Source organism: Marmota monax, unplaced genomic scaffold (genome assembly GCF_021218885.2).
Source record: "Marmota monax isolate L192 unplaced genomic scaffold, Marmota_monax_Labrador192_F-V1.1 WCK01_AAM20220418_F8-fsc00007, whole genome shotgun sequence".
In the NCBI taxonomy this organism is placed as follows: Eukaryota; Metazoa; Chordata; class Mammalia; order Rodentia; family Sciuridae; genus Marmota; species Marmota monax.
This window is the reverse complement of record NW_026692781.1, coordinates 5594922-5608965: the sequence shown is the minus strand read 5'-3', so window position 1 is coordinate 5608965 and position 14044 is coordinate 5594922. Positions and strand designations below refer to the sequence as shown.

Below are 14044 nucleotides of genomic sequence, written 5' to 3'. Positions count from 1 at the left end.
AATGGTTCAAGTGGGGATGACTCTACTCCTGGCACTTGATGTAAGGTCATAACCTTGGGCACTATGATTGGTTCAAGAGTGGGCATGTGATCCACACTGGAACAGAGAGTTCATGGTGTAAGAATTCTCAGAAACCCTCTGTGGCAAACTTCCCAAGGTGGTCTTTGCAAATACATAAGGAGGCCTGCCCAGTGATAAGAAATTTATTAGAAGAGAGAAAAACAAGGAAGACGGAAGGAAAAAGCCAGTGACTTGGTGAACTTGTGTGATGCCCTGGATCCAAGCAAGTGTGTGGACTTCCTAGTTTTATAAACCAAGACATCACTCCCTTTTCATTTTTGTTTCAACTAGTTTGAGTTGACTTTGGTCACTTATTCTTGTGAGATCTCACTAATATGCCAAGTAAGCAGCCTATTTCACAGAACAGTACCTTCACAAGGCGTAGCCATGCTTATGTGGGGGAGCTCCAAGGTTCTTTATTCTGGAGTGTGAGCTGAGAGGTGGGAAAATCAAAGGGGCTAGAATGGGAGCTAGAACAGAGCCCCTTTTCCTATTGAGCTTGCCTTTTTAAAAATTGGATTCTCAGGAAAAATTGTTCTTAGTTATAGAGAGAAGAAAGGCAAATTTGTTTCACCTCTTATTAATAAAGAGTTACCATGACTTACCTGAAATCTCACACTCCATCAATCTAGGTTGTCCATTATAGTGCAAGTGGACCTTAACCTCAACAAAGTCAGCTCCAAAGATCGGTCATGAGCTTCAAAAGAGCAAGGACCAGAGTCAGGAGATGGTAAAAGAAAAGAGAGATGAAGGAGAAAGGGTAGGAGTTGATTCAACTCAATCACTATTTATTAAGCACCCGCTAACTTATAGCAGGTGCTGCCCTGGACAACATAGATAAAAAGTAGGCTGAAAAATAACCCACCTCCCGGACAGTTCAGGCTGAGGTGAAAAGCAGAGCATTCCTGTACAATACAGTGTTATACAATGCAGCTCATCAGAGGGATCCTAGCCCAGTCTGGGGAAGTCAAAGAGGGCATCAGAGAAGACTCTGCCTATTCAAAGTCCTAAGGAAATGGGCAGGGGTTGGCTTGATTAAGTCAGCAGACTGAGGTGAGAGAAGGGGGATCCAGACAACATAGTGTGAGCAAAGACACAGAAGACTGGAACAGTCTGAGGTGTTTAGGGAGCTCGAGCTAGCTCAGTTTTGGCTGAAGTGTGATCTGTGAAGTGGGAGATAAGAGAAGAGACTGAAAAAGGAGACAGGACCAAATCAGGAAGACTACCCTACTGGGGCCGAAACCTACTCAGTGCACGTTTGGATGCTTAGTTTACTCAAGGAAGCAACAGGCTCAGATGGGAATTTTAGATAAATCCTACCCAGTCACTGAGTCCAATAAGAAAGCTGTGGCATGAAGGTGGACAAAGTAGCTTTAAAAGGCCTAGAACAGTCATAGATCAATGGAATAGAATAAAATGCGAAATCCAAAATAAACCCTTACAATGGTCAAGTGATGTTCCCCAAAGATGCCAAGACGGTCCAATGGGGAAAATGTTTTCAATAAATTGTGCTGGGACAGCTGGATATCCACGTAGGAACGAATGAAGCTAGACCCCTACCTACCATACACAAAAATGAATGCAAAATGGATCATAGATATAAAATACAAGAGCTATAATTATACAACACACACTTAGGAGTAAATCTTTGTGACCTTGGATCAAGTGATGTTTGCTTAGATAGGACATCCAAAGCACAATCAACGAAAGACAACCTAGGGCTTCAGAAGAATTAAAAATGCTGTGCTTCAAAAATCACCACCAAGAAACAGAAAAAACAACTCACAGAATGAGAGAAAGTATTTGCAATAAGGCACTAGTATCCAGAATACATAAAAATCAACAATAAAAATCGTCAGAGTTTAGAAACACATTTCTCTAAGAAGATACACTAATGCACAATAAATACGTGAAAAGTTGTCTAACATTATTAGTCATTGGAGAAATGCAAATCAAAACTAAAATAAAATACTACTTCATACCCACTAGATTAGCTAAAATAAAAAGACTGACAATAACAAGTGTTGGTGAGGGTGTAGAAAAATTAGAACTCTCATAACATCACTTATCAGAGTATAAACTGATATTGCCACTTTGAACCTAGGGCTACCATAGCCAGAAATTCAACCTACAGGTAATACCCCAAATTAAGTGAAAAAAATGTGTTTACATCAAAAGTTATGCATGAATATACACAACAGCATTATCTGAGAAGTAGAAGTGATACAAAAGGCTACCAACTGAGTGAATAAACAAAATGTGGCATGTCCACACAATGGAATAGTCATCCATAAAAAGGAAGAAAAATACTGATACATTGTACATCATGAATGATGGTTGAAAACATTATGCCAAAGGAAAAATGCCAGACACAAAAGACCACATATTGTATGATTCATTTATATGAATTTTTCAGAATAGGTAGATCTAGAGAGACAGAAGTTAGATGATTATTGGTTTCCTAGGGCTGGTGGGGTGAAGGGTAAGGGAAGGATTGCTAATGGGTATATGGTTTCTTTTTAGGTAATAAAATATCCTACAATTAGGTGATATTGGTGGCTGTACAACTTTATGAATATACTAAAAACCATTGAATTGTAGACTTTCATAAACCCTGGTTATAACTTATTAGGCTGATAACAACCATCCCAACAACACAGGCCTGGACTAAAACCTTGGGAGAAAGGGTGGGAGAATCTCAAGGAAACCTGGTGGAGAAACTTTCACAGGTCCAAGCATCAGAACCTCATCATGTACTGTTTAAAGGAAGTGAAGGAGAGAGAAGTCAAAGTGACTCCTCATTTCTGATGGGGAGGAAGTGGAGGAATAGAAGGGAGAATGAGATGCAGGCGATACCGAAGCACCTTGGCTCTCCAGGCCATCACAAGAAGAACGGAAGATGCCGATGGAAAAAAGAGGGAAGAGTTTCATTTCCATCAACTGAGGCTGATTTAACAACTGTGATGAATGGGGTCCTACTGGGTGCAGTTTTCACATCCTATGATCTCAACTAGGAGTCTGCAAGCATCTCTGGAAGTCTTAGAGGCTAGGTAAGGTCCAGGAATCTGCATGAAATCACTGACATCTTTCAAGATGTGGGCTCTGTGCATGCTTGACTTCTTGTCATGCAGATCAGAAACATCTTTTACAGAAATATTGGGTTACTTGCCAAATACTAAGTCTAAAAGGATACTAGAACCCAGGTCTCCTTATTAAATTGCACAATCGACTATAAAAGTTAAACAAAACATTAGCCTTGATCTTGTCCTTTAGGCATTTGCTAGGACACACCCCAACATATGCAGTTATACATGAAGTCCTAGTGTAGACTTTCTAAGGGACCCTGCTTCAGAGTCCAATGACCAGGAAGACAGTGAATGTTCACAGTGGTTTTCTTATCGTGTCCCTCAACGGTCTGACTTTGGTGAGGTTTCGATACCTGCTCAGCCATACCTGGTTTCCTCTTTTGCACCAGTGAACAGAAAAAGACTTCTAGTTCACCTGGCCCCATCGATTGAGAGGGTGTTGATGGTTGATGAGCCAGGGACAAAAGGACACCCCTTTCCTCAAAGGCCCATGACTAGAGCATAAGAAAGGGCACTTCCAAGTCATTTTGCAAGAAAATTCTAGGATGATAGAACAAGGAAGCATTTGAGGTGTGGTCAAGTTTGCAGACTCAGGGGACTGGAGAAATTCTTCCCTACTCTGGATGAGACAATATAATCCCAAGAACACGACCTTACAGGTTTCAGTCCTGAATGCCACAAAACAGGAAAAGGTAAAGAGCAACCTCATACCAGCCTTTTTACCTTTCATTTGCTTCTGCTTGGTAAACCTGAATGGCTCTGTGGCTTGTTCCCTGCCTTTGATTGTTTTGTCTGCATATTTCCTGCTAAGAGTTTACAAAACAGCACTCTTGAGCAGGAAGATAAGAAGCACCTATTTGTTGAATAACATCAAGGGGGAAAACTGCTCGGCTCATCCATTTTGTTGTTAAGTTGCTCAAAAGGATCAAAATACCAATTAACTTGCTGGCTCAGAAATCTTTGATACCCTCAGATTTACTGACATTTTGAAACTCTTGTTCATACTTGCCTAATGGCTTTCTGATTATGAACAAAGAAGTGCCAATCTGTTTAGCATTTGACCTGTTTTCTTAAATATTTTTCTGTATTCAACACTTTGTGGCTAAAAATACTTGACTAGTTACATTTATGAGCTAATTTTTTTTTTGTTGCTCCACCTACAAATTTAAGAGAGAGAGAAAACAGAGGCTTAAAGACATTTAAGCCATCTCATTCTTATTTTTAATTTAAAAGCTCTTGATGTAAGAAACTCTTTCATCCTTCCTTCTCCCATCCCCATGGAATTTAGCAGAATTTGGAAGACTTGATGAAGCAAGCGCTGCCATATTTAAGATCCATTATCTCCTGAGAATAAGGTTAAAAAAATGACCTTGGGCACCTGTTTTACAATGGGAGTGAAAAAGCACTAATGGTGGCCAGCAAACAGATTTTAAAATGGATTATAATATTCCTCTCTGGGCATGCTCAGAGTGTAGTGCTTCTTTCTCAGAGGTGATTTTCGATTACTGTTGTTCCTTATTTCTTCACAGAACATTCTGTAAATCTGACCTGAAATCATATGCACACACAAGGCATCCCTGTGGCAATTGTCCAGAAAAGAGCAGCCCTGTATCCAAAGGCAGTTTCTAGGTTTAGAAAGCTATTTATGCAATTTATGTGTTCAATAAACATTGATTAAATGCAGTGAAAGTGGCCGAATTCCGGCTCCCGGAACTGAGCCCGCGGGGGCTGCTTCTTGGAGCCTACACTTATAGGAGCTTACACCGAGCACGGAGCGGCCGAGTTCCGGCTCCCGGAACTTCCCTGGACCGGGGCTAGGAGCCCGCGGAAACTGCGTCTCGGTCCGGGTCCTGCTGAGGGCAGGTCAGGACTCACCCGTTGCTTGGGTTGCCTGGCAAGGGGAACGAAATGCTGCCATTCGCATAGGATACCAACATGGCAGAGATCTGATGTCAGCAGAAAGCGGTGGAGGAGAGATCTTCATCAATACCAGCGGTGACATAAGCAGTTGGTCTTCTGGTAAGGGGGGTGAGGCTCAGTCACCCGAGTCTCCTCAATTTGTCCTCGAGCCGGAGGGAAGGAGCCGGGCCGCCGCCAGCCCCCGGAGCAGGCCCAGCGGCTCGCCAGCGTGGTGACCGCGTGACCCCAATTGGAGAGGGGGCGGAGCGGAGCCGCCACCCACACCCGCCAGGTGGGCAGACCCACGACCCAGTAGTACATGGGCGTGGTAGGAGGGGCAGGGCAGAGCCGCCCTTCGCGCTTGCAAGGTAAACAGACCTGTGACAGCCTGGCGGGTCAGGCCCAGTGGCCTGCCAGTGTGGTACACACGTCACCCCAACTCGAGTAGGGGCAGAGCAGATCCTCATCCCACGCCCGGATCAGGCCCTGCCGGTGTGGTGGTCACGTGACCCCAATTGGAGTGGGGGTGGAGCGGAACCGCCACCCGTGCCCGCAGGGTGAGCAGACCAGTGATCAACCTGCAGATCAGGCCCAGGGGTCCGCAGGCGTGGTAGGAGGGGCAGGGCAGATCCGCCGCCCGCGCCTTCAAGGTAGGCAGACCTACAACAGACCGGCGGATCAGGCCCAGGAGCCTGCCGGCGGGGTACAAACACCACCCTAATTGGAGTAGTGACAGAGCAGAGTCGCCTCCCTTGCCAGGAACAGACCCAGCATCCTGCAGGCGGGGTAGTCACGACACCCCAATTGGAGTAGGGGCAAAGCAGAGCCTCCACTCGTGCCCGAAAGGTGGGCAGATCTGCGACCGACCAGCAGGACAGGCCCAGTGGCCTGCTGGTACGACAGACACGTCACCCCAATTGGAGTAGGGGCAGAACAGAGCCGCCACCAGCTCCCAGAACAGGCCCAGTGACCTGCCGGCGTGGTAGCCACGACACCCCAATTGGAATAAGGAGAGAGCAGAGCCGCCGCCCGCACCTGCAGGAAAGATACGCAAGCAGTATGAAAAGACAAGGAAAGAAAGGACCACAAGCAATGCAGGTCAACGCAACTTTAGAAGAGGTAACAGCTGCAGCAGATGGAATGTCAGATAAAGAATTCAGGATATACATGCTTCAGATGATCTGGAGTATCAAGGAAGACATTAAACAGCAAAATCAGACAATGAAAGATCACTTCGACAACGAATTACGCAAACAAATCCAGGAAGCAAAGGATCAACTATACAGGGAGATAGAGGTTATAAAAAACAAGCAATCAGAAATCCTAGAAATGCAGGAAGCAATAAACCAACTTAAAAACTCAATGGAGAATACTACCAACAGAGTAGAACACTTAGAAGATAGAACATCAGACAATGAAGACAAAGTATTTCAACTGGAAAAGAACATAGACAGCTCAGCAAGACTGTTAAGAAACCATGAGCAGAACATCCAAGAAATATGGGATAACATTAAGAGACCAAACTTAAGAGTCATTGGGATACAGGAAGGTACAGAGCTCCAAACCAAAGGAATGAGCAGTCTATTCCATGAAATAATACAAGAAAACTTCCCAGACTTGAAGAATGAGACAGAATCCCAAATCCTAGAAGCCTACAGGACGCCGAATGTGCAAAATCATAAGAGATCCACACCTAGACACATTATAATGAAGATGCCCAACATACAGAATAAGGAGAGAATTTTAAAAGCTACAAGAGAAAGGAAGCAGATTACATTTAGGGGCAAGCCAATCAGGATAACAGCTGATCTTTCAACACAGACTCTGAAAGCTAGAAGATCCTGGAATAACATATTTCAAACACTGAAAGATAATGGGTTCCAACCAAGAATTGTGTATCCAGCGAAATTAAGCTTCAGGATGGAGAATGAAATTAAAACCTTCCACGATAAACAAAAGTTTAAAGAATTCGCAGCTAGAAAACCATCTCTTCAAAACATCCTAGCCAAAGTATTACAGGAAGAGGAAATGGAAAATAACAATGAAAACCAACAGTGGGAGGTAGGACAGTAAAGGGGGAGGGGAAACAATCAAAGAGGAAAACAAACAATGTTTAGTAACAGAAATAAACAAATATGGCTGGAAGAACAACCCATATCTCAATAATAACCCTAAATGTTAATGGCTTAAACTCACCAATTAAGAGACACAGGCTAGTAGAATGGATCACAAAACAAGACCCAACAATATGCTGCCTACAGGAGACGCATTTGATAGGAAAAGACATACATAGGCTGAAGGTGAAAGGTTGGGAAAAATCATATCACTCATATGGACTTCGGAAACAAGCAGGCGTGTCCATACTCATATCAAATAAAATAGATTTCAAGCCAAAGTTAATCAAAAGAGATAAAGAGGGACACTACATACTGCTTAAGGGAACCATACACCAACAAGACATAACAATCATAAATATTTATGCCCCAAACAATGGTGCAGCTATGTTCGTCAAACAAACTCTTCTCAAGTTCAAGAGTCTAATAGACCACCACACCATAATCATGGGAGACTTCAACACACCTCTCTCGCCACTGGACAGATCTTCCAAACAAAAGTTGAATAAGGAAACTATAGAACTCAATAACACTATTAATAACCTAGACCTAATTGACATATATAGAGTATACCACCCAACATCAAGCAGTTACACTTTTTTCTCAGCAGCACATGGATCCTTCTCAAAAATAGATCATATATTATGTCACAGGGCAACTCTTAGACAATATAAAGGAGTAGAGATATTACCATGCATCTTATCTGATCATAATGGAATGAAACTGAAAATCAACGATAAAAGAAGGAAGGAAAAAGCATACATCAATTGGAGAATGAACAATAGGTTACTGAATGATCAATGGGTTATAGAAGACATCAAGGAGGAAATTAAAAAATTCTTAGAGATAAATGAAAACACAGACACAACATATCGGAATCTATGGGACACATTGAAAGCAGTTCTAAGAGGAAAATTCATTGCTTGGAGTTCATTCCTTAAAAAAAGAAAAAACCAACAAATAAATGATCTCATACTTCATCTCAAAATCCTTGAAAAAGAAGAGCAAAACAACAGCAAAAGAAGTAGAAGGCAAGAAATAATTAAAATCAGAGCTGAAATTAATGAAATCGAAACAAAAGAAACAATTGAAAAAATTGACAAAACTAAAAGTTGGTTCTTTGAAAAAATAAACAAAATCGACAGACCCTTAGCGATGCTAGTGAAGAGAAGAAGAGAGAGAACTCAAATTACTAGCATACGGGATGAAAAAGGCAATATCACAACAGACACTTCAGAAATACAGAAGATAATCAAAAACTATTTTGAATCCTTATACTCCAATAAATTAGAAGATAGTGAAGGCATAGATAAATTTCTTAAGTCATATGATCTGCCCAGATTGAGTCAGGAGGATATAGAAAACCTAAACAGACCAATATCAATTGAGGAGATAGAAGAAACCATCAAAAGACTACCAACTAAGAAAAGCCCAGGTCCCGATGGGTATACAGCAGAATTTTACAAAACCTTTAAAGAAGAACTAATACCAATACTTTTCAAGCTACTTCAGGAAATAGAAAAGGAGGGAGAACTTCCAAATTCATTCTATGAGGCCAACATCACCCTGATACCTAAACCAGACAAAGACACTTCAAAGAAAGAAAACTACAGACCAATATCTCTAATGAACCTAGATGCAAAAATCCTCAATAAAATTCTGGCGAATCGGATACAAAAACATATAAAAAAAATTGTACACCATGATCAAGTAGGATTCATCCCTGGGATGCAAGGCTGGTTCAATATACGGAAATCAATAAATGTTATTCACCACATCAATAGACTTAAAAATAAGAACCATATGATCATCTCGATAGATGCGGAAAAAGCATTCGACAAAGTACAGCATCCCTTTATGTTCAAAACTCTAGAAAAACTAGGGATAACAGGAACATACCTCAATATTGTAAAAGCAATCTATGCTAAGCCTCAGGCTAGCATCATTCTGAATGGAGAAAAACTGAAGGCATTCCCTCTAAAATCTGGAACAAGACAGGGATGCCCTCTCTCTCCACTTCTCTTCAACATAGTTCTCGAAACACTGGCCAGAGCAATTAGACAGACGAAAGAAATTAAAGGCATAAAAATAGGAAAAGAAGAAATTAAATTATCACTATTTGCAGATGATATGATTCTATATCTAGCAGACCCAAAAGGCTCTACAAAGAAACTATTAGAGCTAATAAATGAATTCAGCAAAGTGGCAGGATTTAAAATCAACACGCATAAATCAAAGGCATTCCTGTATATCAGCGACAAATCCTCTGAAATGGAAATGAGGACAACCACTCCATTCAAAATATCTTCAAAAAAAATAAAATACTTGGGAATCAACCTAACAAAAGAGGTGAAAGACTTATACAATGAAAACTACAGAACCCTAAAGAGAGAAATAGAAGAAGATCTTAGAAGATGGAAAAATATACCCTGTTCATGGATAGGCAGAACTAACATCATCAAAATGGCGATATTACCAAAAGTTCTCTATAGGTTTAATGCAATGCCAATCAAAATCCCAATGGCATTTCTTGTAGAAATAGAGAAAGCAATCATGAAATTCATATGGAAAAATAAAAGACCCAGAATAGCAAAAACAATGCTAAGCAAGAAGTGTGAATCAGGCGGTATAGCGATACCAGACTTCAAACTATACTACAGAGCAATAGTAACAAAAACAGCATGGTACTGGTACCAAAACAGGCGTGTGGACCAATGGTACAGAATAGAGGACACAGAAACCAATCCACAAAACTACAACTATCTTATATTTGATAAAGGGGCTAAAAGCATGCAATGGAGGAAGGATAGCATCTTCAACAAATGGTGCTGGGAAAACTGGAAATCCATATGCAACAAAATGAAACTGAATCCCTTTCTCTCGCCATGCACAAAAGTGAATTCAAAATGGATCAAGGAACTTGATATCAAATCAGAGACGCGCCGTCTGATAGAAGAAAAAGTTGGCTACGATCTACAGTCGGTGGGGTCGGGCTCCAAATTCCTCAATAGGACACCCATAGCACAAAAGTTAATAACTAGAATCAACAAATGGGACTTACTCAAACTAAGAAGTTTTTTCTCAGCAAAAGAAACAATAAGAGAGGTAAATAGGGAGCCTACATCCTGGGAACAAATCTTTACTCCTCACACTTCAGATAGAGCCCTAATATCCAGAGTATACAAAGAACTCAAAAAATTAGACAATAAGAGAACAAACAACCCAATCAACAAATGGGCCAAGGACCTGAACAGACACTTCACAGAGGAGGACATACAGTCAATCAACAAGTACATGAAAAAATGCTCAACATCTCTAGCTGTCAGAGAAATGCAAATCAAAACCACCCTAAGATACCATCTCACTCCAGTAAGATTGGCAGCCATTAGGAAGTCAAACAACAACAAGTGCTGGCGAGGATGTGGGGAAAAGGGTACACTTGTACATTGCTGGTGGGACTGCAGATTGGTGCAGCCAATTTGGAAAGCAGTATGGAGATTTCTTGGAAAGCTGGGAATGGAGCCACCATTTGACCCAGCTATTCCCCTTCTTGGTCTATTCCCTAAAGACCTAAAAAGAGCATGCTACAGGGACACTGCTACATCGATGTTCATAGCAGCACAGTTCACAATAGCAAGACTGTGGAACCAACCTAGATGCCCTTCAATAGACGAATGGATAAAAAAAATGTGGCATATATACACAATGGAGTATTACTCTGCATTAAAAAATGACAAAATCATAGAATTTACAGGGAAATGGATGGCATTAGAGCAGATTATGCTAAGTGAAGCTAGCCAATCCCTAAAAAACAAATGCCAAATGTCTTCTTTGATATAAGGAAAGTAACTAAGAACAGAGTAGGGACGAAGAACAGGAGAAGAAGATTAACATTTAACAGGGATGAGAGGTGGGAGGGAAAGGGAGAGAGAAGGTAAATTGCACGGTAATGGAAGGAGACCCTCAGGGTTATACAGTGGAGGGGGTAGAGAGAGAGGAGGGGAGGGGAGGGGAGAGGTGGGGAGGGGGGAGGGTGGATGATGGGAAAGGCAGCGGAGCACAACAGACACTAGTATGGCAATTTGTAAATCAATGGATGTGTAACTGATAAAAAAAAAAAAAAAAAAAATGCAGTGAACTGAGATTAACTATGTGGATACTGAAAACAGACTGTTTGGGTTCAAGTTCTGGCTCTATCATTTATACCATGGGACCTTGGAAAATCATTTAAATTCTTTGTGCCACCTCAATAGCATATTACTCAGCCATAAAAAAGAATGACTTTGACTTTTGCCCGTAAATGGATGGAACTGGAGACTATCATGCTAAGTGAAATAAGCCAATCCCAAAAAACAGAAGTCAAATGTTCTCTCTGATATGTGGATGCTAACCACAACGAGCGGGTGAGGGGAAGAGAAATTCAGTGGATTAGACAAAGGCAAATAAATGAAGGGATGGAAAGGGGGATGGGAACAGGAAAGACAGTAGAATGAATCAGACATAACTCTCCTATGTTCATATATGAATATATGAATATATGAACATATAACTCCACATCATGTACAACCACAAGCATGGGATCCTAATTAGAATAAGTTATATACCATGTATGTATCATATGTCAAAATACACTCTACTGTCACATATACCTAAAAAGAACTAATAAAAAATAAATTCTTTGTGTGACCTGATGTCCTCACCTGTAAAATGAGAATAATAATAGAGCCTAGCTTCTAGTATTGTTCTGTGGATCAAATGAGATTTTACAGTTGAGAATAGTGCCCTAAAATGTCCTGTACTCTTAGGAACTTTTAGGTGCCAGGTAAGTGTTCATTATCACTGTTATATCATGTCAGACCCTAGAAGCGGAATGGCTGCTTGGGTACATTCATATCCTCCAGAATCTTGGCCCATGTATGAAGGGATACATCCATCATAAATATCTGCATGATTTGAGAACTAAGAATTTGTAACATGAAAAATGCCTATATATATTTATTTTTAATGTGATCAGAAGGAAGCTTTTCTGTCCTCTGGATCACTGCAGCTTAGTTGGAACACAATAAAAATACAACATTTCAGCAAGTACATGGCAGCTGGTAACCATTCAATAACCTGTTTGGAGGGAAGTGGGCAGGAGGAGCAACCACAGGGGACAGGAATGACCAGGGGACAGTTTTATTTGCAACACCCATTTCCTCCTCCCCTCCCTAGGACTGGGGATGGAACCCAGGGCTTCATGCATGCTAGGCAAGCACTCTACCACGGAGCTACACCCAAGCCCTATAACATGCATTTCCAAAGATATCATACTGACCTTTTCACAAACTCTTCGAAGAGGATGCGGTGGGAATAACCCTGCCTTCTGATGTTGACGGTCTCCAGGATGCCCGTGGAGCGGAGCTGGGTGAGGACCCTCTCTCGGGAGAACTTCAGGGCCACTCGGTCATCATTGGGTTTAATGCAACGCACAAAGTGGGGCTGTCCAATCACCATTTTGGAGAGCAAGTCCATCAGAGAATACTACCAGGGAGAAAACCACACACAAAATGAGGTTAGCACCAGCGTGGACCCAGAGGGGCCTCTAAGAGCAGTTTGGGATTTGTGAATGACTCACAGACCTTTGAAGCAGAACATGAAATCAATAATACCAGATGGCAATATAAGTTCTCCTTAGAGCTAACTGAAGATTCAAAAGCATTCTTTAATCATCTCCTAGTGCCAAGCAATATTTCCGCTGGCAGAAACCTATCTAAGAACATGCTCTAGTTGGAATACCCTCAGGTATCCAAAATGAATTTCCATAAACCATAAGTTAAAATACCCAAGGGTGGGGCTGGGGTTGTGGCTCAGCGGTAGAGCACTCGACTAGCAAGTGGGAGGCCCTGGGTTTGATCCTCAGCGCCACATAAAAATAAATAAAATAAAGGTATTGTGTCCAACTTCAACTAAAAAATAAATATCTAAAAAATACTCAAGGGTGGTGCATGCCTGTAATCCCAGCAGCTCAGAAGACTGAGACAAGTGGATTGCAAAATCAAAGCCAGCCTCAGCAAAAATAAGGCGCTAAGCAATTCAGTGAGACCCCGTGTCTAAATAAAATACAAAGACAGAGCTGGGGATGTGGCTCAGTGGTTGAGTGCCTCTGAGTTCAATCCCTAGCACTCCCCTCCCCCACCAAAAAAATAAAATAAAATACCCAACTTTGAGGGAAAGGTTGTTTCTTTAGCCTAAGAACTAACAGAGAGTCTAAGTGAATCCTACCTTTCTCTATTCTTCAACATCAGAAGAATAGAGAAAGACAAAACTCAACACACACCAAGAAAAAATTATAGAAAAAGAAGATTATGATGATCAACTAACATACACTTGGTAGAGAGAGGAGGAAAGGAGATATGAAACCAGAGGGATACTTGTGCAGGGAAGCTGCTGCTGTCCCTCAGGCCAAGCACTGCTGGAACTCCTCTTCCAGCTCATCCTTCAGGGACAATTAGAAATCAGTTCCATGCTTTTATGATCACCCATTACTGATGAAAATTAGTCATGTCTAGCTTATCAAGGTATCATGATAAGTTTAGTTTTGAGGGACCATATTTTAAGGACATCAAACTTGTTGTCATGGTATAATTCTGAAAAACTATAAGCCAGAGGCTTCTCCAATAATGGGGGGTGGGTTGCTTGGGATCTTGAGGGTGATTTCCCATGGTCAAAGAGCCTCCAGATCCCATGGGAACATACACACGTGTACACGTGCGTGTACACACATAGCAAGGGTTACGAGGGGAATGATTATATGGCTGCTAGAGAGGACAGGACCAGAGTGGGGTTTCAAGATAAGAAATAAGTAACAATTAGAAATGTCCATACACCAGAGTGATCAAGCAG

At 41.5% G+C, this 14044-nt stretch overlaps 1 protein-coding gene across 2 annotated transcripts in view; it reads right to left on the bottom strand.

The window, feature by feature from the left end:
* The window catches only part of Myo3b (myosin IIIB), a 430473-nt gene that overhangs the window by 180110 nt on the left and 236319 nt on the right, over positions 1-14044 (bottom strand). For both annotated transcript variants that reach the window (XM_046447494.2, XM_046447495.2), the window contains exon 25: positions 12477-12682. In XM_046447494.2, the coding sequence (XP_046303450.1) occupies positions 12477-12682 (206 nt within the window). The remainder of the gene's footprint in view (positions 1-12476; positions 12683-14044) is intronic.